The sequence below is a fragment of the Juglans regia genome, chromosome 7, assembly GCF_001411555.2.
Source record: "Juglans regia cultivar Chandler chromosome 7, Walnut 2.0, whole genome shotgun sequence".
In the NCBI taxonomy this organism is placed as follows: Eukaryota; Viridiplantae; Streptophyta; class Magnoliopsida; order Fagales; family Juglandaceae; genus Juglans; species Juglans regia.
Window position 1 is genome coordinate 50173063 of NC_049907.1, and position 22880 is coordinate 50195942.

Genomic DNA, 22880 nt, shown 5'->3' on the forward strand with positions numbered 1-22880 from the left:
AAAAAACAAAAGTAAAAAAGAAGAATTTTGAAAACCAATATGTTATTAGATAGCTGTCAAGTAATTGCGAAATAGTGGTTAGTTTATAATTTCTCGTGATATATATATATATATACACACACGTACTCCCACTATTATTGTAATTTGTAGACACCTAAAACAAAGAAAAGTGTGAAGGGCTAATGAACCGTGTTTATATGAAAAATCAAACACTGATATACATCGTCTCAAAATTTTTCTACAGCCAATGAACCTTCAAAATCATACATGAAGCAAATTTCTCAGCAGCTACTTTACAACAATCGCCAGGGATTAGGAGGAAAAAATAAAAAAGAAATATGAGTACAGAACACATGTACAAAGTCAAATAAAAAAAAAAAATAGATCAAAAGAATGTATTAGGCAGGCTTAGGAGATGCCCCTAAAAAACAGACACTCCGTGATGCCAAACGGTGGACCCGATGGTCTCATGTAAGTCAGCCAATCTACCTTCATGCATCATTGTCCTATCCACTAGCAAATACAAGGATCTGGAGCAAGGTGATCAACCTCCAAGATATAGCATACTTGAGACATTACCTCAGGATGCCCAATTAAAAAAAAATAAAAAAATAAAGGTCGCCTTCAACATTGACAAAAATAATAAGGCTCGGAGGAAATCTGATTCTGTACAAGTACACTTCCAAAAATTTCCAGAAAGTCTCCAGTGATTGCGTTGTACATCAACTGCTTCACAAAAATATTGGAAATATCTCAGCACATACAAATGACAACGTGACGATAAAGTTTTCAACGCCTACTTCATACCTTGAAAACAATTTTTGAACTAGTAAATAACAAAAGAACCTTATATCATTTGGCTCGAATGTAATAATCAATTTGATTATATGTATGAAAAAAATTGATCTAACTGATAAAAAAAAAATTGAAAAAAATTGATCTCATGTTTTAAGTGCAAGAGGAGTGAACAAACCCTCAACTCTTAATAGACAAATGCTGAATAGTTCAAACTGATTTAAGTTCCAGTGACATATAGAAGAGTTTGAGCTAAAAAGGAAGAGTGAACATAGGATGTCTGCTTACAGTATACAGGGTGGTTGTCTAATTGTCAAATCCACATAAATGACTAGTTAATTACAGTTTGAGTACAGATGGAAGTACCTGAAGATACATCAAGCTCTTGATGTAACATATATTGGCAGATTGATAAGTAGATATGTCAATGAACCAATCGCTCAAAAAAATTTCCAGGACAACTGCTCTAACATTTAATGCCGTGCCTCCATTCCTAAACATCATCTGAACATCAAACTTAATATCTTTAGCGAAAGGAGGGGTCCCTGAATTAATTCATGACATAAAAGTATTGTATATCCATATGAGAAGCAGAAATCAATGTGGCTCACCATTTTGCAGTAATCTCTGCATAAAAATCTGTGGACATTAACGCCTGATTCTTGAAGCATTAAATAGACTCCAGAAAGAATTCTCTAGGATCAGGTTCGAAATTACTTTTGCACACTTATGAAATCAAGCATATCCCAGTTACAGAAATATATGGAAGGCGCTGAAAGAGCATGAGAATTATTAATGGTGACATCGATAGCAGTGTCTCCACGCCAAGAAATATGAAGTTCCACAAAACCACCTCATCAGATTACAACCCAGATCCAAAATCATTTGCTAGCTGAAGTATGCCACGCATCTGAAGATATGGATTCTCCAACAGCTTTTCATTGTTGCTCTGAACATCAGGAACAGAAAGCAAATATTTAAGGGACATGCAACTCCAGTATCCAATTAATAGCTTTCAGACAATCATGGGGATAGAGAGAAACAAAACCCAGCATATCAGGAATGAATTTTGCTACTCATCATCCTCACACACCACACTTATTTTTATTCTTTTTATCTTTTTTAATTTTTCTTTATTTTTAATTTTTGGTTTTATTCTTCCTAAACTAATTGAGTTCTTCTATTCATCATCCATACACCACACACTTGGTAAGAGAAAAAAAATTAAAAAATTATGTGTAGTGTGTGGTGTGTAGATGATGAGTAGAATTTTTCATCAGGAATAAACAGATTTCCATCTGTTGACACTGAGTTTCCATAGACAATATCTTACCAGTTCCAATTAATGTAAAACTAGATTCATCCCTAGTGAGAAATATGCAATCGCTAGATATCATATGAGAATAAATTGGCATAAGTTTCCTATCACATGTAGATTACATTGAATTCGAAGAGTTAATATACACAATTTTCCAGGAACGCCAAATTGTAACAGACAGATCTGATTAAAATAAAATAATTCACTAATACGTCCAAATGATAGACACATACGTCCAAAACTATATCTAAAAAACAGGGATAGACAATTCACAAGAAGATTGTTCCCCGAGTATATATGGAGAATGCCCAATTGAGTTCACAACAAAACAGGTTCGCAGGTTTGCTGCTCATCCAAAACACTATTAAGTGCATAGAATTATTCTCAAAGGATTCCATGTCCATGTGGCTGAAGAGAAGGTCAATACACAAGGAAATAGATTCAGGAAGACCATAATTCCAGGAATTAATCAGTTCATTACCATACTGCCAAGATAATTAATTTTCCTAACCAATATATAGTGTTATAATTATGTTCAATCTTTTAATATCATGGTGCTTTTTTAGCCACTATGTCCTGAACTTCAGAGTTTCTCTTCACAAAATGACTAGCTAGGCTGAACTTACATATGCATAACTATATTAAAAGTCTAAATTACCTTATAAATTAACTATATATATATAAGTTCGTCTACATACAGTCCCCATTGGGAACTGCTCATGCAAGCCCATACAGTTATGTTTAAAAAAAATTTAAAGTTACAATAATATCATTTTTAAAATGATGTTTTTTACTCTTTTACCCCTATTTATCAATGAGACTGCACACACAGTCCCTCACTCAGGACTGCAAATAAAATTTCTCTATATATATATGTGTGTGTGTGTGTGTGTTCTTTCGGACTTTTACTTTGTTCTCCTTTATCTTTGTTTCTTTGAAATAATTTTTTATATACTGTGTGCTTGGTCTACCTATATTACACCTTTTGTTTTTCGTGAGTTGGCCTACTAGGATTCTTTTTTTTTTTTTTTTTTTTATAAGTAGCCTGCTAGGATTCATGGCGGTGAGATTTGCCTGAATAGGAAGGAAGATGAGTCCTTCGAAACTAGTTGTTATAGAATCTAAGTCGTTTGAGGTGAAAAGAGATGGTAGATATGTGCATCTTACTGAGAAGAGTTAGAGAGTTGTGAAAGTTATGAGTTTGGGGATAGCCACGGCAATATGGTTCACCAAGGCTTTAGAGGACTATCTGAAGGTTGGAAGGAAGGATTCTATATTGTACATCGGGAAGGAGATAGGAGTTTTATTGTGCAGAGGTGTTCTAATTCTTGGGGCTATTACATGGCACTGGTGGAGTATGGTGGTGGTGGTGGTGGTGGTATACAGAACTTCATTTTCATACCAAAGGATAATGATGGCAAGGGGTGCTTATGTGGGAGGCTGTGAGAGAAGGAGGACCACCACGTACCCCTCCGCCAGTGACGACAATGGTTTGGAACCAACCACATTCTCATTTGTACAAGGAAGTCCTCCAACAACCGCGACTCTAGGTGCAGTCCCACGAACATGTCAGGATGGGTGCTAGGGCTGACACATCGGACAACTTGAGAGGAGGTGTAGGCACAAATAGAGCAGGAAGTGTCGTCAATTCAGTAGGTGCCTAGAGTTCTGATGGTAGTGGCAGGTGCGCTGTCGGTATGCAAGAGGAAGGGATTCATCATGCTCTGACTAACATGAGAAAACAGATGGGTGAAATGCAAGTAAAACTGGATTGGCTTATGCGGTGCATTGGATTGGCTTATGCGGTGCATTGAGGAATGTAAGGGGGAGGATTTGGGCTTGGGCCTAGGCCTGGGCGGTTTTAGTGGGAAGGCTATTATGCGTGGGCTCAGCCCGAAGGCAAACTTAGGCTTGGGACCAAGTGGACCTCAGCCCATGAGACAAATCAAGACCAACTGTATGTAGGGCCCTATGTGGAGGAGACGGGATCCATGTGATGCAGGCCCATCTTTTGCTCCCTTATGTTTCCAAAAGATAGAGAATTCCAACACTTAAGGTCATGCTTCAAAGCTTTCAATTTGCCGGCTAGAATGTAGAAGGGGTTACCTTCAAATTGATACAATGACCACCATCGCCTAACCCTTTCCAAAAAACCTTCACTTTTAAGCCACACATTCTCAATTTGAGAGAGTAGTTGAGCAGAGAGCTCTCTCTCTCTTGAAGAAGTAGAGCGGAAGACAAAGTTGGCCTTTGAGCTGGAGGGAGTATTATCTCTTGAGGAGATTTCATGGCATCAGAAGTCAAAAGCATTGTGGTTGAAAGAGGGGGATTGAAGCACGAAAAAACGTGAGGGGTGGAGGCCGCAGCTTGATGGTCTTGGTTTTAACTCTATTGAGCCACATACTACGTCATGGTTGGAGAGTCCATTTAGCACCAGGGCCAGATGGCTTCTCCTTGGGCTTTCTCCAGACATGCTGGGATGTAGTAAGTGGACATCATGAACATCTTTCAGGAATTGTTCTTAGCTGGGAAGCTTGAGAAAAACTTAAATGCTACTTTTATTGCGCTAATCTCGAAGACGATCGGAGCATCGAAGGTAAAGGATTTTATGCCAATTAGCCTCGTTAATTGGGGTATACAAATTATTTCCAAGGTGCTCACGAATAGATTAGGGGAGGTGTTGGGGAAGATAATAACGAAGCCACAAAATGCGTTTGTTCGGTTTCGCCAAATCCTTGATTAAGTCCTTATAGCAAATGAAGGCCTGGATAGCAAATTAAAGTCTGGTTCACCTGGGATTATTTGCAAATTAAACATGGAGAAGGCATACAATCATATAAACTGGGAGTTCCTTCTTTATTTGCTGGAGAGATGTGGCTTTGGGGGAGACATGGAGAAAGTGGATAAACTGGTGCATCGTAACGGCAAAGTTCTCAGTCTTAATAATGGCAGCCCCATTGGTTTTTTCAGTAGTTCTCGTGACTTAAGGCAAGGTGACCCGCTCTTCCCACTCATATTTGTGATTATCATGGAGGGCCTTAGTAGGAAGATTTCGGCAGTGGTTACAAATGAGTTTGTGGCTGGTTTCTCGGTTGGTGACCCCAATCAGGGCATTATTTCTGTGTCTCATTTACTTTTTGCAGATGATAAACTATTATTCTGTGAGGCATATCAAAACCAGTTGAAGACAGTGAAGGCACTTTTATTATGCTTCGAAGCAGCGTCAGGCTTGAAAGTGAACTTCGTTAAGTCAGAGTTAGTGCCAGTGGGGAACGTCAACAATACTAGGCAGCTAGCTAGCATACTTGGGTGTAAGGTAGTCTCTCTTCCCATGACTTATTTGGGATTATCTTTGGGAGCTACTTCACGGGCTTCATCCATTTGGGATACAGTCATCGAGAAGATAGGAAGGAAAATAGCAGGGTGGAAGAGATTGTACTTGTCAAATGGTGGTCAGTTAACTCTTATTAAGAGTACCCTTTCTAACTTACCTACATATTTCTTGCCCTTGTTCTCTCTTCCAGCTAGTGTGGCAACTCGGATTGAAAAATTATACTGTGACTTCTTATGAAGTGGGCTAGGGGACGAATTCAAATACCACCTAGTCAGTTTGGATAAGGTGTGCAGGCCGCTCTCATCAGGTGGGTTGGGTATAAAGAATTTGAGAACATTCAATCGGGTCCTACTAGGGAAGTGGTTATGAAGGTATAACATGGAACCAGAAGCCCTATGTAAATTGGTGGTTGATTGTAAATATGGAAGCTTGTAGAGTGGTTGGTGTACCTGTGAGGTAAGTGGGGCTAATGGATTGGGGTTTGGAAGCACATCAGGCGTGGGTGGGGGGTGTTTAACCGCCACTCCAAATTAATATTAGACGAGGGTTCCCAGATAAAGTTTTGGAGGGACAAATGGTGTGGGGACGAGGCCTTAAAGGACTCATTTCCAGCTATATTCCTAGTGGCACGTGATCAAGAAGCCTCAGTAGCGGACCTAATGCTTCGATCAGGGGACCAAGTCCAGTGGAATGTCACGTTTAGTAGAGCGGCGCAAGATTGGGAAGTGGACAGCTTTGAAGCTTTCTTCAATCTAGTATATTCTGTGTTGCCGAATGGACAAGAAGCTTATAGGCTATGGTGGACACCGGCAGGTAAGGGTGCTTTCTCGCTCTTTCTACAAGTCCCTTACTCTTTCACCAAACATCCAGTTTCGATGGAAGAGAATTTGGAGGAATAAGGCGCCTCCTAAAGCAGCCTTCTTTACTTGGACAGCAGCTCTAGGGAAGATTTTGACTACCAATAACCTGAGGAAGCGCAATGTAGTCATCCTAGACTGGTGTTGCATGTGTAAGCAATCTGGCGAGACAATAGAACATCTCGTTACATTGTGAGACAGCTAGAGCCTTATGGACTGAAGTGTTTAGTCGGGTGGAGTTTTCGTTTGTAATGCCTGCAACAGTGGTTGAGCTATTGGCTAGTTGGACTCTCCCGAGAGGTGTTCCACAAATTAAGGAGGTGTGGAAGATGATCCCGAGCTGTATCATGTGGTGCATTTGGCAAGAACGTAATGATCGGACTTTTGAAAACAAGGAGTGGTCAACTGAGGAACTTCAAGCGTTATTTTTCCGTAGTTTATTTCTATAGGCCATAGCTCTAGATTTTAATAGCTTGAATTTTCATGATTTTCTTGTTTCCTCAACCTCGACTTAGATATGTCTTATCTCTTGTATATCATATTGTGTACTTGGGCTATGCCTATCCTTATTAATAATATCGTTAACTTATCAAAAAAAAATATGTGTGTGTGTGCGCGCGCGTGTGTGGACATTCCAAAATACTTATTCCTTGTCAAAAGTCAAAGGCTATTTTGATTTACTTTTTCATAATATCCATTGGTCTTCACATATAGCATATAAGAGGTAAAGCACTTTTTTACTTTTGAGTAATTGGAAATCTCATAAAGAATAAGTAGGTGGAATGCATATAATGCTAGTTGCTTAAAATTTTTGTTTACGAAAGGAGACTATACATAAGGGAGAGAGGAAATATTGTATTCTCAAACTACCAGTGTTCTTAATAACATAATTTGAACTTCACTGGATAAGGCTATACCTGCTGAGCTCTAACAACAAGACTCTGAAGCATGTGCTGGTACTCTTCAGGTTTTTCTGTCATCATTTGCTGAAGTTCGAAACTTAAATGAGTTAGAAAAGAATAAAAATTTAATCGCTAACCTATGCATGTTTGTCAGTGGAAAAAAAGAAAAAGAAAGTGCTCTTGCCTTTAAAAGAAATGCTGAGGAGTAATATGCCACCCTTGAATCTGTATCATCTAAAAGTTCCCTGCCAAAAACCAAAAGTGCATTGACATTAAAATTCATGCATAAAGAAAAGGAAATATGTTATAGGAAGCAAAAAGATAAATAAATAAAATCACCTGAAAAATTCTTCTCCACCAACTTCTTGGAATGCAGCAGGATCTGCAGTGCATTTACCAATTAGAAGTAACAGAAGGGTAGCCCGAATATCTGATGTGGCACCAGGGAGGTTTCCTCTTCCTTTGCTTCCTACAGCAATGCCTAATGCGATGTTGTCTGTTGCTGCACCAGCAAGCTGAATCAGTGGCCAATAGAATAAGGCAGCAGGAACACGTGCCACTAACTGCATAGGAACGATGGCATGTCCTCGAAGAAGTAGTGCTGCCATTGAGGCTGTCTCATTGTCTAGCGGATTGTTGGATCTGACATCAGCTTCTTTCATTAAATTGTCATGGTGCACATCATCTCCATATGGCATTGCAGTTGCAGGAGGAACTCTCAGGCACAACTGAGAGAATAGTATATCACACATCTGACAAGGAGTTATATCATATTAAAGATGGCACAAAAAACTCAAATTCCTCTCAAGAAAGAAAATGAAACAAAGGAAGTGCAGTTAGCCATTACGAAGTGCCAAAAAAAACTGAGTTTTTCATCTCCTAAGTCTTCAATTTATCAGAAATAAATGCAATAGAAATAAATCCAAAGTAAACAAAGCCGTTCTACTAAGACACATGCCATGACTCTCGGCCTAATTGGGAGATCATTAGTGGCATGTCATATAAGATAAGAAGATTTATTCCATGCAAGGCTAACTAGACAAGTAATTTGAGGTCCATTTTGTTATCAAGGCTGTGTTTCACCATTTTGTTCTCCAAACATCCAAAGACAAAATGTGTGTGTGTATTAAAATGTAAGGCCATTAAACAAAAAGGTAGAGGCATGAACCATCTTAGGTAGATCACATCAATTCTGCTTTGGTACCATATGCATCTATAATGTTGGGAATAGCAATTATATCCAGAAAATGATGGGCATGAGTTCCAAGTAATTACCTTCAAAATATTGATGCGGTCTGTTTCATTTATCTGAAACACCAAGGACAAAGCACTGCTCATTATGTCGATCACTGCGTTAGCATTCTCAAGACGACTATCTTTGTCTACATTGCCCTGCTCAGTGCTGCTTGGGTGCTGTATTTCATTCTCATCTAACAAAAATTTGCATCGCATGAGAAGCCTCTCCAGGACAAATAGGAAGCCCCATCTTATGAAGTTGTGCTTGGACTTCAAAAGCCCACACAAAAGCCAAATGGCCAAAGGAACATCTGAAGCAATTGAAGAATCATGAAGACCAGCAAGGGCAATTTTCTGATGCAAGTTTTTAATATTAGACCAGACACCATCATCCCTTTTTTCACTTATTTCTTCAATAAGCAGATCACCTAACCATATGTAACCATTCCGGCGGTATGCAATTCTTTCTGAATGGAGAAGGGAATGTAAATTGGTCCATGAGAGCTTTGCTCCCATGCCAACACCATTTCTGGGAACTATGTCTTCAATGCTTTCCAAAAACTTGTATGATTTGGTTATTTGTATCTTATGGGAGAATTCTTTGTCTACGTGAGTGAATGAACTCACTATTGTATCAAGTTTATCCGCAACAACCTCCAAGAGCTGCAATAACAGAATGAAGTTCTTATAACAGCAACGTTAAATGATAAATGGAATTATAAATAAATTTATATATAATATGATAATAAATCCCAACGTATGAAGTCCATGTAAAGCTGGTGAGATTGCTAAAGCAAAATTCCATCAAAAAGACATCCAAAAAGGGTAGGAAAAACTGCAATGTCAATAACAATTTTAGAAGAGAATAAGACTTAATAGTGTAAGAAGCTCAGCTTCCTCCCTAGGAGAAAATAGATCTTACTGGGGCCTTGCCCTAGGTGTTAGAGGACTTAAATGGGGATAGGACCTAGGGTTCTAACATCACTCCAAGAATTATGACCAAACAGAGGGCAAAGTGAAAGTGGGATGCAAAATATTCTAACCTAGAGGCTCTCAAGGGTTGGGTAACCGAATCAAGTCAAGTTTTTATCTCATCCTAGACAGTGGACCAGAGATAAAAAATTGCAACCAGCCACATTAGGATTCAGGTAAACCAAGCCCCCTGGGTGCCCATATTCTAGTTGTATCTAGTGCATACATCTCCATCACCGTATTATAAGGTAGTAACTTATTTTCTCCTTAATAGAGCCGGGCTGAGTTGGGTCATGCCTAAGAGTGTGGTGGAACTACTAGCGTGCTGGAACAGGAGGCATAATGGCGCTCAACCGGCAGCAGTGTGGCAAATGAAACCTTTGTGCTTAATGTGGTGTCTATGGTCGGAAAGGAATGATAGGTGTTTTAACAACAAGGAGCGTGCAGTGGGGGAAATCTGGAATTTTTTTATATTTCTCTTGTACAGTGGTTTTCTGCTATTGTATTGAAGGGTGGGAATGTCCATGAGTTTCTATCTTCTTTTCAGCTCACTAGAATGTAATTAGGTGTCTCACTTTGTATACTTCATGTGCTTGGGCATTGCCTAGTTTTATTCTATTCAATAAAGATACAAATTTACTTCTAACAAAAAAAAAAAAAAAAAGGTAGTAACTTTTCAATTCTATAAACGAGCATTGATACATGCATATACTACTTGTGAATCAGTCAACAGAAATGAGAATAACAATGAATTATGATCTTTCATGAATTCCAGTAAAAAAACCCCAGAGCACCGCATACAGACCAAGCTACTTCACCCACACTTTCGAGACATTACCATATATAGTCGTTCACTGTTGGGATATTTGGACAGCATAGAAGAAATCGATCTTCTCAAAATCTCCCCAATGCCTTCCACCCCAAGTGTAACAGATATATAGAATGCTTCAGGCGCATCTGCAAGAATGAGCAGGACAGCAAGAGGTTGAATCTCATCGTGGGTATATTCATTGTCTCCGGTAGCTATGCATGTTTCATTTGTTTGATGCAAAACATAGTCAAAAAGGACCAAATACAGGTTTCGCCTTTCTTCCCTAGAGTTAGCGAGGGAATACTGCATTGAGAAAAATTATAGGTAAACACAGATTGGATCAGAGGATTTTTAGTAAAAAAGACAAATAACATATAAACTCCAACTTAGGAAATGGAAGAGAATAGGTAAACAAAGTGATTAAGAAATATCCAACATAGCTCTAGCTAGGTGCTTACTCTTGTATTGTCCTGTGTACTTGGACTTCGCCTAGCCTTATATTCTTATTAATAAAATTCTTATAAAATAAAATAAATGTCCAATAACTAATAACACATTGGATTGACGCTACCCAACACTCAAAACATTTAGTACATTAGTTCCCTAAATCAACATAAGAAAAAAATATCAAACAAATAATTATCCAAAACTTAAAAATTGTTGCTGAAAACCTTCGCTACCTATGAAAACTTGAGAGTATAGACATCCCTCTAGGGTGTGCAAACTCCATGCAGACCCTTTGAAAAAAAGTGGGGCCCACCTGAAAAAAATACACTTTTTGTGGTGAGTTCCATTTTTGTTCAAAGAGACTGCACGAGACTTGCACGATCTAGGCTTGTATCTGGCATTATTCTTCTTCAAATCTGTGACATACATGCTGGTTGTCAAATCAATAGCAATACTCTGATATTATCAATAAACTACATTATGCTGATTACTAATGTCATATAGCATAGATCAAGTTATGTCTATCTCAATCTGCCTATTCTTAAGCCTGCCTTATTAGTGACTCCAAGACATTATGATGACTCAAATACCCCGATACTTCAACCCCGAACAAATCACCCTTGAACACTTCACGACCTCAATTTTTCATGAAAGACTTTTTCCTGTCATCAAGGCACAACCCTTGTGGGCTAAGCCCTCATAGGCAGTGCTGCCAGTGAGAGAGAGTAGTCTGACCAAAAACCAATGTCTAAAAGCTTAACCAAAGAGGATAAAATGACTACCAAAAAACAACAATCCACGTAGGCTGAACAAGAATTTTAAACCCTAGAATCTTGCTTCAATACGGAATTGTAATTTGCATCAAAAAGTTTAGAGAGAAGGTGGATGCTCGTTAAGGCTCACGTAACCTCAAATACTATAATGCATAGGCCAAAAAGTATTACAATGACTAGAATACCCATGTACTTAAAAACCATTTGCAACACTCCCCTCAAGTTGGGGCATATATATCATATAAACCCCGCCAGGAATAAACAAGCAAACAAAAACCATAAGCATACTCTAATGATGACAAATGTTTTGCATACCTCAATAAAAACGAACTCAATTCCTCCAATCAGATCAACCTGGCCTATGAGAAAAGTTGGAGTGCTTGGATTGGCCTCAGAAGGTTCATCAGGAACGTCATAAAACATGTTTGTTAACATGCAAATAAGCTTGCAATGAACTACTTCTGCCCATGAATTCTTCCTGCTAGTTTCTAGAAGTGCTTTAACAACCTGAAAATAGACACACAATTACTGATAAAATATGAACACAAAAATTATGTCAAACCTTGACTCAAAGATGTTCACACAATGCACAAATAAGATAGTTAACAGAACAGAAAACTTGAAATGGCTATGTGGATACTACAGCAGCTCTATAACCTTTTTTTTTATAAGTACAGCAGCTCTATAACCTATAAAACAAACATGAAAGTTTGGTGATAGTCTAAAGAGGGGGGGATCAACTGCAGAAATAGAGGTTAAGATACATAAAATGAAGCAAAATAATAGTCATGATTTTTTTATAATTAATAATAGTCATGATTTTAGTTGGACGTTTTCATTTCTATTCAAATTTTTTTCCCATGAGCTTTTAAAGATTTATTGCTACAAAACAATTTGGCAGAACAATTGTTCAGCAAATTGGCTTTCTTTCCTAGAGTAATTACTGTAGCATGCCAAATTTTCAATCCAAGATGTTAGCAAGTTAAACTCAAGTTTGTACAGGTCTCCTCTGGTACTCTTCATTGATTCAAGGTACCCCCCAGCCCCCAACACCACCCCCAACAAAAAAAGTAAAGAAAAACAGCTAAAGGGAGTAAAATGACTACATGCATTTTCCTTCCTGCAACGATGACATGAGTTTCTATCTAGGAAAAGTAAAGTGCAGCACCTAGGGGAGATGGTTAACATTAAAAAGATCTGGGTAAATTTCATCACCAAAGAATGAAAAAAAAATCTTCACCATATCCCCCCTAAAGAATGAAACAATGGTTGCAGCATAAACAGAGAGCAGAAGGCATATATCCCGTATTATCCCCACAGTTAGAGCAGTGGAAACGCAAAATATCTTCTCCATTTTTGTTTTTTTAATATCTTCTCCATGAAAGGAGGAAAAATCAACTCACCCTTATGTCAAGACCATTTAGGCGGTTTTTCAAGATTTTCCCTCTATCACATACGAAATAAAGTAAACAGCTTAGAGCAGATGCCCAGACAGATTCTTCATTCTCTTCTCTCTGTGAAACAATATCACAGGAATGAAATGGTTAAAAAATCAGAAGAACAAAAGACACATCAGATTAGTTCAAGCAAAGAAGAGATGAGGACAATATCATGGTCAAAATGTATTCTAATATTAACTAGACATTGAAAACCTCTTCTTCTTGAGGGGCAATCGGGCACCTCCTCACAATCCATCTTAACATTAAATGCTCACTCACACACACACAGGTTTATGCTTTATATCACATATATAAAACATAGCTTTGGCACAAAACAAAAAAATCATATACAAAACTGTGTGGCAAGTTTCTGGCATCTTAAAAGCTTTTAAAGCATAATGGTCCCCATTCGTAAAACACCTCACACCTATAACATCAACTCCAATGCTGAATTAACATAGCTTCTAATTTTAACTTCATAATACATATCATGTTGCACCAATGAAGAGAATGAGATGATCACACAGGACAACAAAAGTCATCTTCTCAAATTGTTACATCTAAAGAATGTTTGATTCCTTAATGAAACGAAAGATGACTGCCTCACAAAGTTTGTATAATGGTATTATATTAAAGTTATTATCTCCACTATTGCAGAGCTCAGTACATGATAAAATACCAATTATACCTGAACAAGAAGAAGTAGAATCTCATATAAAATGTTTAAAATCCAAGACTCAAAATTATCAATAGCTGACAAAGCGTCCATTTTCTTAATAGAGTCTTCTTTTCCCTTTCCATGGATTGTAAGTGGAGCTTCATTGTCAAAATAAGATTCTTGAGAATATTCTTCCACTATCGTTGCAGCAGTGTCAGTTATAATTGGCTCTAATAAATGAGCATGAACACCAAGGTTCAGGATTAAATCAAAAGCACGAGCCCTGCAAGCTGCTTTTGGAGAACTAAGCATTTCCTGGGAGATAATTGAAGTATTTATAGGTTAATAATAAGCCAAACAAAATGAAGAATTTAGAGAAATATATTTGATGCATCACCTCAAGCATTGACAGAGTTAAAGGACCAGCGGTGCCAGAGTCTAAAACATACCTACAAAACAAATTTTGTCGATGATCAGTCAACCATCAAAGATATTGAAAACTTTGGTATTTCTTCCAGAATTTTTAGTAAATAAAATGTTTCAGCATTCAGTCATCTAGATCATGTGGTAGGCATACGACAGATAAGAAAAAGTTCATGGCCACGATGTTAAATTAAGATATTTACAAGATAATGCATCATATTCATAGATATTTACAAGATATATACAAGATAATGCATCATATTCAAAGATCATTTTGCATAAACTATCAGATCATTCTAACTTATAGAATGTCAAGAATCGATCAGCATGAAAGAAGCAGATAACTGGTTAAATATCTATGCACAAAGATACCATCTGCAGATCCAAACACACCAACTTTGGACAACAAATGCCATCCCAACCGTGGAGAACATGAAACCATATTATGATAAGCAATGAGATTAAAAAGTTTCTATTCCAACACAATAACAATACCCAATAAATAATCTTTTCAAAATTAGTTATCTCCCCACAATCAAGCAAACTGATGATGGTTGCCTAAATTTTGCACATGTACAGCAGGATACAGAATCAGTCCATCAAATATCTGGCTATTTACTTATCAAAAAAAAATATCTGGCCATAACACACAGGCACACAGAGAGAGAGAGAGAGAGAGAGAGAGAGAGAGAGAGAGAGAGAGAGAGAGAGAGATTAAACATAAGAAACAGACTGAATACTGCCAGCCAAAAAATGCATCAAAACATACATGTCAATAACAAGTTTGACAAGGACGCTCACAGCCACGTCCATGGACGGCTTTCCACTGGGATTACTTAATCTAGATGATACTGTCATGAGATTAGCATTTCTTAATGATGTCTCTGAGCAAACTGCAGCCATCACATCGCATACCTCAGTAGGATTCAATCGCAAAGGTTGTTGCTCACTGATCCACATCAAAAGAGTTAATAAGAGGACAGAACAAAACAATAATAATGGATTATTAAAACTAGCGATCAAAATTCCCATTAGGTACACACAAATAAGAAGCAAACAGTTATCATTATAAATTCAGTCATCTGACCAGCCTCAACAACCATTCTAAGTCATCCATCATCTTATTTTTCTCTTGGAAGTAATTAAGATTTTATTAAAAGAGCAAAACCATGTCCATAGGTAGCATACTAAAGACAGCTCCCATCTTCAAGGGATGCAAGTAAAGCACATATTCATGAAACGTACAAAAGTAGGAAAGCTAAAATTATAATGGACCGCCGTCCAAACATAGAGGCATTTGAACATATCTAGTTCCAGCTCAAACCCTGCCCTTTCTTGTTCATTAAGCATAATGAAATCATTTGCCACTTCTAAATGAGAAACTTTTCTATCCTTTCTAGCACACCATAAGCTCCACCACTCCTAGTCAAATGATTCCCTACTCTTTTTGCACATGCAACACCAATTAATCAATATAACAAGCTTCTTTCTTTGGTTGTCCAAGGCTATGGTCTTCCCTAAGGCTACTAAACATATAAAAAATGCTACTGATGATGGAGCCTTGAACTCCAACTACTTTCCAACAAAAAAAGAGTGCCCTCATGAGATCAAAGAGCAATACGGGACATACAGAACCTCAAAGTCCGCTTCTTGAGAGGGCCCATTGGATTTTGTCCTCCACACCCCCATGCAACCGAAGGGAGTACAAAACACTGAAGAACATATAAAACAAATCCACCACTCAATCAAGCGCACAAATCCACTAGAGGTAATATTCTATTACGGGTCATTGGATAGTCGTATACGGTCCGCCATTGAAGCCTCCTTATACTTAGAGATGCAAAGCAATCCCACAAAGGTCATCTTCAAAGATTGCTCGCCGCTCATACATCATGCCAGAATCTGATCTCACTCCTGTCACCCATCTCATAACTAATAAACCTATAGAAATCTCCCCACCTGTCTTATATTTTTCCGTACCCCTACCCATATGACTGACTGACCACATTTGAGCTGCAACCCCCCTAGCTGCCATATTTGATCTCTATGACAGCCCACTGCAAAGCCTATTGTTTTGTATGCCACAACCATTTGCCAATTGTAAAGATGACACTTGGCTTCTTCATCACTGCCACCCCAGCAAGAAATCTCTCTAGAGCTTTTCAACCCAGTTAGCCACATAGATCAAGCTAGGGAAAATACACATTTAATCGGTAGGCATGTGCAAGAAGTATTCTTGAGTCTTGATTACATCTAATTAACCAAATTTGCATTAAATGACGCCCCCAACAGAAGGCAAAATACTTCATTGGTAGCAGGCAGAGGCAGAACCAGAAAATTTCTTTGGAACGCAAAACTAGAGTGTTTTTTAGTGAGGGGAGGAATTGAATTTTATAGAATTTACCTTTTAAAAAAACCTTAACAACTAATTTTTAGTGATGAAAATTTGGGGGTGGCTCAAGGTTATGAGTAGTTGTGTGCATGGTAGTAGGCAATAGAAGTCACACATATTGACCAGACCCTCACGATCTACAAGCATATCATTTAAACAAAGATGATTAGAATATTAATAAAAAATCAAAGACGCCTTTTTTCAAATAGATCATCATGACAAAATGACAAGGAAAATAATTAAAAGATCCAATGATTAAAGCAACAGCCATGAGTAAATTTACTAAGAAAAAGTCATGCTTCTTAGAGAAACAAAAAAAAAAAAAAAAAAAAGGGTAATAATTCAGGTGATATGGAGAATTTTAATACACCCCCACAACAAAACCACTATTGCTAGGAAAACCCAAGAAGTTATGTTGCTAACAACACAAGGGAAGTCAGTCCTCCTTCAATAGTATATGCATTGATAACCACATAACATAGTTTTATGAGAGACATAAATATGCAATGACAATCTGAAGAATCTCATTTTGTACCTGTAATGACGATACTGGAAGAGTGGGCGAGCCTTCGGACGAAATGTGCTCACAGGAGATTCCTCCCTAAACATTGGAAAGGCAAGACTCAGAATGATCAATTTCTTATATTTAACTAAACTTGTGGTTTTGATTAATTTATAGATTAGTTTTTGTATGTTTGTTAGATATTTATAGATTAGTTTTTGTATGTTTGTTAGATAAGGTTCGGCAAAACACCTTCACTTCCATAATTATCATAGGTTTAACTCCAACAGTGAATTGTTGTTGAAAAAAATTCTTATACAAAATTTAATGTATGAACGCAACTTAAATCCCATGGGCATAATATAATTCCCACACATATGTGCAACAATGAGAAAAAAAAAGAAACAAGTGAATATCAAAATCAAATACCTCTCTCTCTCAACGAATTGTTGTAAAAATAAATAAATGCCTCTCTCTCTCCCCCCTCCCTCTCTCTCTGACACACATTTAAGAATGTTTTCTGATCAAAATTTAACCTGAAACAATTTCAAACCTTATTATACTTCTTTTTCTTAAGCCCCCCCCTTTTCACTTTTATAAGATATTAGCAAGTGCCTTCATTTTAAATGAAAAAAGATGGATAAAAGATTACCAGGTATCTTGGTCATGTCTTCCCATGTCTTAAAAAGATCCAAAATGTGTCAATTAAAAATTAAACTTTGGTTTCAAGATTTTTTCTCTTGCTTTATTCTTCCATATTGAAATTTAAAGTCTTGTGGACACACACAAACAATCGTCTCATGAGTTTGAGGGGTGTCCAACAGATTGTGCTAAGCAGTGAGTCAAACAAGGGTAACTCTGCTCCAAAGGAGTTCCCATGCTTCAAAGGAACCAGATTGCCAGAAAATACTCTGACTCTTCTACTTCAATTACCTTGACAAGCCAGCTTTGTTTGGGTTCAAAATTTCACACATGAGATGATACAAATCAAATTCACCCTCACTTCCCGCAAGGCAGATCATCACGACTAAATTAAATTTAAGAGCTCAAGCAAAAGTTTGGGTTCAAAATTTCACACATGAGATGATACAAATCAAATTCACCCTCGCTTTCAGCAAGGCAGATCATCACAACTAAATTAAATTTAAGAGCTCAAGCAAAAGTTAAAAAGGTTGGACTTCATGAACCCCAATTCAACCCACAACATGCAACTCTCAAGTCTCCTGACATCACTGCACTCAGACCATCAACCATTATGTGGACAGAAAGGCATGTAAAATCTGGAGTAAAACAAAATAAAGTTCCCTAATATCTAGCTATGAAGGGCAGTGGTTAAAAGAAAATGAAGGGAAAGGATTAAGAACAACTGAGAAAAAATTACACTCGACATCTCAAAGCAATCATTTGAGAGAGAAGGGAATGCCAATTTTGACAAGAGCCTGTGTAGCAAGTAAAATGGAAATTGTATCACGTAAAGCGCATCACAACACAAATTAATAAAAAAACAGAAATTATAATTTTTTTTACAACACAGCCACACCAAGGCAGGGCCCTTTGGACCTACCCTAGGACTAAATCCGTGAAAAAATTATGATATGTAATGAATTCATTTATAAGCAGAATATGTGGGAAAAAATTATGATAATCGGGAACAGCAAACATGTCAAAGCAATTTTTGAGAGAGAAGAACATGCCAAATTTGTCGAGGGCCTGGTTTAGTGCGTTTAGATGCTGTTATTGCTCTCAGGTGGGGCCGTGCATAAACAGAATTGGTAACTGTTGTTACCGGCGAAAGCTGCAATAGTTGATCAAGATAAGGCATATCAGCAGTTCCTAAAAATTTCCAAGGTTGGCCCTTTATTTTAGCTTCCATATCTCCTACAAGCAATGATGCCGCACCAACTTCTAGGAAATTACATTTTCTCATGCCTTGGGGATTCACAGCACGATCACTGTATTATAGAACATGTCAATTAGCCTAGTAACTTATTGGGAAAATAGAAGAAAGAAGATAAATAGCCAAATTGCATTTGAAACACAAGTAAACAGCAATTACCTTTCAGCTAGAAAAGATGATGAATGATGATCCCCAAGCCAACGCCATTTCAGAACGTCATGTGCAATGTATGCATCATCCACAAATTCATCAACTTTTTCAATGATTGGTAAGTTTGCAATAGATACATCCGTAGCATCTTTCTTCTCTAAACATTCTCCAACAGTGGCAGGGCTTAATTGCGAATTGAAGGATTTACTCAACAGAGATGACAATGTTGGAAGTGGTTGTCTTGATGTAGGAGGCGCTCCAGCAAAAGCAGCTGGTTGGAAAGACCGTTTTGGAATATGTTTAGCCACTAGGGAGCGCACATAGTTCAATGATTTCACAAGTGCTTCAGAAGCAAAACTAGATACAGGCAAAGGAGATGTATTCGAAGGTGCTACTGATGCCCCTGCTTGTTGGTCTAAAGATCGTGAACATGGTAACAATCTTTGGTTTGGACAAGTATCGCATTCAGCAATTGTGCTCACACAAAACCGATCTATCTGCAGTAGTGTCTCCTCACTTGGTTTGTATCTGTAGAAAGTATAAAGAACTTTAAACTCATAAAATGATAAGGAACAACCTAATTGAAAGGACTTCTCTCCAACAGGTATTGCTATAGCAGAACGACTGACACCACTTGCTTATTCCAGTGACATAGGGATAATGTCCACAGCAGTAAGCACCCATCGACTCAAAATTTCAGGTGGCCCCTCAAAGGAGGTAAATCCATATCCAGATGAATCAAATGAGTAATAGTTCAAGAAGTTGAATCATCCAAAGACTTTTTCTTTTTGTTTTCCTTTTTTTCATTTTTGCAACAAGCAAAATTGGTAGGTAACTTGACAACTCCATAAAAGGGGGAAAAAGGAGCACTGATAGAACATCAATGACAGTTCACAAATCAAGTATTAGGTATAATTGACACCAGATGAACCGAAGAACATACCGTAGAAGATGGCGTTTTAAAAGTGCTACACACCTTGCAACTACAGCGGGACTGGTAGAAAAATGGAAAAGAAAAATGAATTAGTTACAGAAGGGGGGGAAAGCAATATAAAAGAGACAAAATTCTGCTATTTTTGTACCTGGAATGGAATTTCAAGCCAAAAATTTGTTACATACCAAAGACACTACGTGAAAAAAAATTTTGGGTGAGAAAGCACATGCATATGATACATGTTGTCAAGTTACAACGTTGAAAGAAAGACCGGCCCTCACCCATCTCAAGATGGATGTCTTACGATTTTTGTCTATTACAAAAAGGGTGTTTTCTCTCATTCAATCCAAAGACTAAATAAAATATAGTTCTAATTCTTACATGTTAGAACATTAAAATATGAGTTGTCGAGTACTGTGCCCATTTTGAGCAAGAGAATAATGTTAAATATTTCTAGGACTCGACAAGGTGAAATCTGCATATAAAGACCATTGGAAAGATGGGTTTTGCTTCTGTTCTGTGCCCAACTATTGGAAATTTTATTTATTTGTGAGCTGTCCACAAAAGACGTTAGATGGAAACAAGTGCCAAAGATTCGAAGGCCATGAAACTAGAAGGTTATAGTTGATTCTTTTTTAGGGAGAAAATTTGAGTCAGAGGCTTAAGAGCTACAAGTCTGCTTATGTTCAGGGGCAGAATTGCAATTTCATGCACAAAGTCCTACTTGCATCAAGTTTATAATAGTTTCTAAAAGTATTAAACATATACATCCTTGGTACAAATTAAATTTGTATTTCCCCCAATAAATAATTCAAGAGTTGCGAGCCCAGAGCTATTTGTATATGTTTCAACAATATTTAGCAGTTACCTATAAATTTTGCGAGTTTGGACTAAGGTTTGATAGTTCATTGTATCATATAAAGAATTTCATAGGAACATGTGTATGTCTGTACTTTTGAGAATAGGTTAATTGGACTAAGGCTTGCTGATTGCTTTGATGAAGATACTGAGTGATGGCTATATACCAGTAAATGTAGTAAACTAAGAAGTAACTAAAATGAGTATTGCCACATACACAACAATAACAGCAACATACAGCAGTTACCTGCGCTCCCTCTCTGCAATTGTATGTTCTAAAATTACACTATAAGCCAGGTCGGTTGTAGCAGGAGCAGCCAGATAGTCCTGTCATTAATAAATTTAACTTGTGATATTCGGAAATAAATCTCATGCATGCAGCATATCCATGCAATAAGAAGATGACATGATACACAAATGAAATGTCAACAAAACGGGTTTTGGGGTCAATGGGCTACAACATCCATAGTTCTCAACACATTGACTCTCCTTCAAGCAAACAGTATAACTTAAGCTGTGAAAGTCAAGTGAATTCAGTCCGATCCCCAACCAGTCCACATCAACTGACTACCATACGAAAGGCTTATTCTCAAACCAAACTAGGAATTAAATTCAACTCGTTGTGGCAGTCAAGCACCACATATTGCATCATTTTCATTTGAGGGTAGCAGAATTTTCTCCTAACTTCACCCAAAGAAAGAAAATATCGATCCTAAATTTGGAAAAAAAAACGACAATTAATAATTCCATGGAGGAACTACATTATACGTAATGAAGAATCAACTATAGAGATGTTCAGATTTGGAAGACTATGTAAGCACTCCCATCAAACAAACTGCAACACAATTTGCAGTAAGAATAACACGTTTCAGCATTAATGTTCTGCTTCGTTGCTAAAAATGTAAGAAGCTAAATTTAGAAGTGCTCTTTTAATGCATTCGGGGAGCTAAACACATTAATTTGGCTAGTTTTGGCTGAGCTGTCCACATTTAATAATAAAAATAGATAATCAACACGAGGCCGAGACGTTTCTCACCTTTCCCTTATATAAGCAATCAACCGAGCACAAATATTGAACTCAAACGCCCAAAACAACCATTTCAAAATACAATTTCACGCGCAGAAGCGGTATCGAAACTCGGATTCGAAGGTGCAAAGCAACCACAAAAAAGATCCATAAAATCCATAACGAAATCAGTACTCAAATTCACAAAAATTACGAACCCGGAGATTTCTCGAAGCTTCGGAGACGAGCACAGCCGAGGGACCCCCATGGTGCGGGGTAGAAGCCGATGAGGCGGAAGATGAAAACGAAGAAGACGACGACAGGCAATCGGATACGGCTCGTCGTAGTGGCTCCGGCGGCTTCTTGAACGAAGAGGATCTAAGGCGCGAGACCCCGCCAACACCGCCCAATTGTAGTCGCGAGCTCCCGGGGCTCCGCGAGGGACTGAAGCTCGAAGACATGGATTGTGTTGGGATACCGAGGGGTGGGGGAAATCTCACGGAGAATCTTGCGTTGAACTTTATAATTGCTCAAGAAAACAAAACCGGTTGTCGTCTCGGCGTCTTTTTGCCTCACATTCGAAAGTATGGAACGAAATTGAATAAACTGTTGGTTGTACTGTGCGAAACTGAGAGAGAGTCTCAGAGAGAGAGAGGGGGGGGCTGTGTTTCTTGAATTTCGCAAGTGAGAGTATTAGCTGTACGTATCGGCGTGGTTTTACGAGGCTTATTAGCTGGCATGCGCTATAATCTGTCACCTTTTTTTGTATTTTTAAATAAGAGGGATCAATGGACAATTTTGGGAAGACAATTCAGATTCCCAATCCACGTCTAGGGCTGAGTGGGAGTGTGACTGTCGCTGATGTGGGATTACCTATAACGGACTTTTTTTAAAAGAATATATATTTATATTTATATTTACATATATATCTACTTATATATAAAGTGCGAAGGTATGATGAACAGTAATTTCATCTAACATTTATTTTTCAATTTTACCCCTGCTTCTAATCCCAAATTTCGGTTTTGCCACTCGTATTCTTCCCATTTTGCCCCCGGTTTCTCCCGTGCGTGAGCCCCTCCTCCCCTCTCCCCCGTCTGTTTCTTCATCTCGTACAGCGCGCCGCCACACGCCGTCGTGGTCCACACCGCCCGTCTCATTCTCTTCCCCTCCGAC

General features: G+C 38.0%; 1 protein-coding gene across 2 annotated transcripts; it reads right to left on the reverse strand.

The window, feature by feature from the left end:
- Positions 1 to 174: 174 nt before the first annotated feature.
- Positions 175 to 22395, reverse strand: LOC108986360. 2 transcript variants are annotated; one of them, XM_018958948.2, is made up of 19 exons: positions 21923 to 22395; positions 20946 to 21025; positions 19850 to 19900; positions 18916 to 19434; positions 18554 to 18811; positions 16893 to 16958; positions 14735 to 14914; positions 13940 to 13991; positions 13573 to 13857; positions 12849 to 12959; positions 11761 to 11952; positions 10253 to 10528; positions 8482 to 9105; positions 7546 to 7958; positions 7391 to 7451; positions 7222 to 7290; positions 1407 to 1744; positions 1162 to 1299; positions 175 to 726 (listed from the first exon to the last, which is right to left on the reverse strand). In XM_018958948.2, the coding sequence occupies exons 1-17, from the start codon at positions 22163 to 22165 to the stop codon at positions 1658 to 1660; spliced, it is 3567 nt and encodes a 1188-aa protein (XP_018814493.1). In that variant the 5' UTR covers positions 22166 to 22395; the 3' UTR covers positions 175 to 726; positions 1162 to 1299; positions 1407 to 1657. The 2 variants fall into 2 exon arrangements, with proteins under 2 accessions (XP_018814493.1, XP_018814494.1); XM_018958949.2 differs by having other exon boundaries at positions 175 to 729.
- Positions 22396 to 22880: the final 485 nt, after the last annotated feature.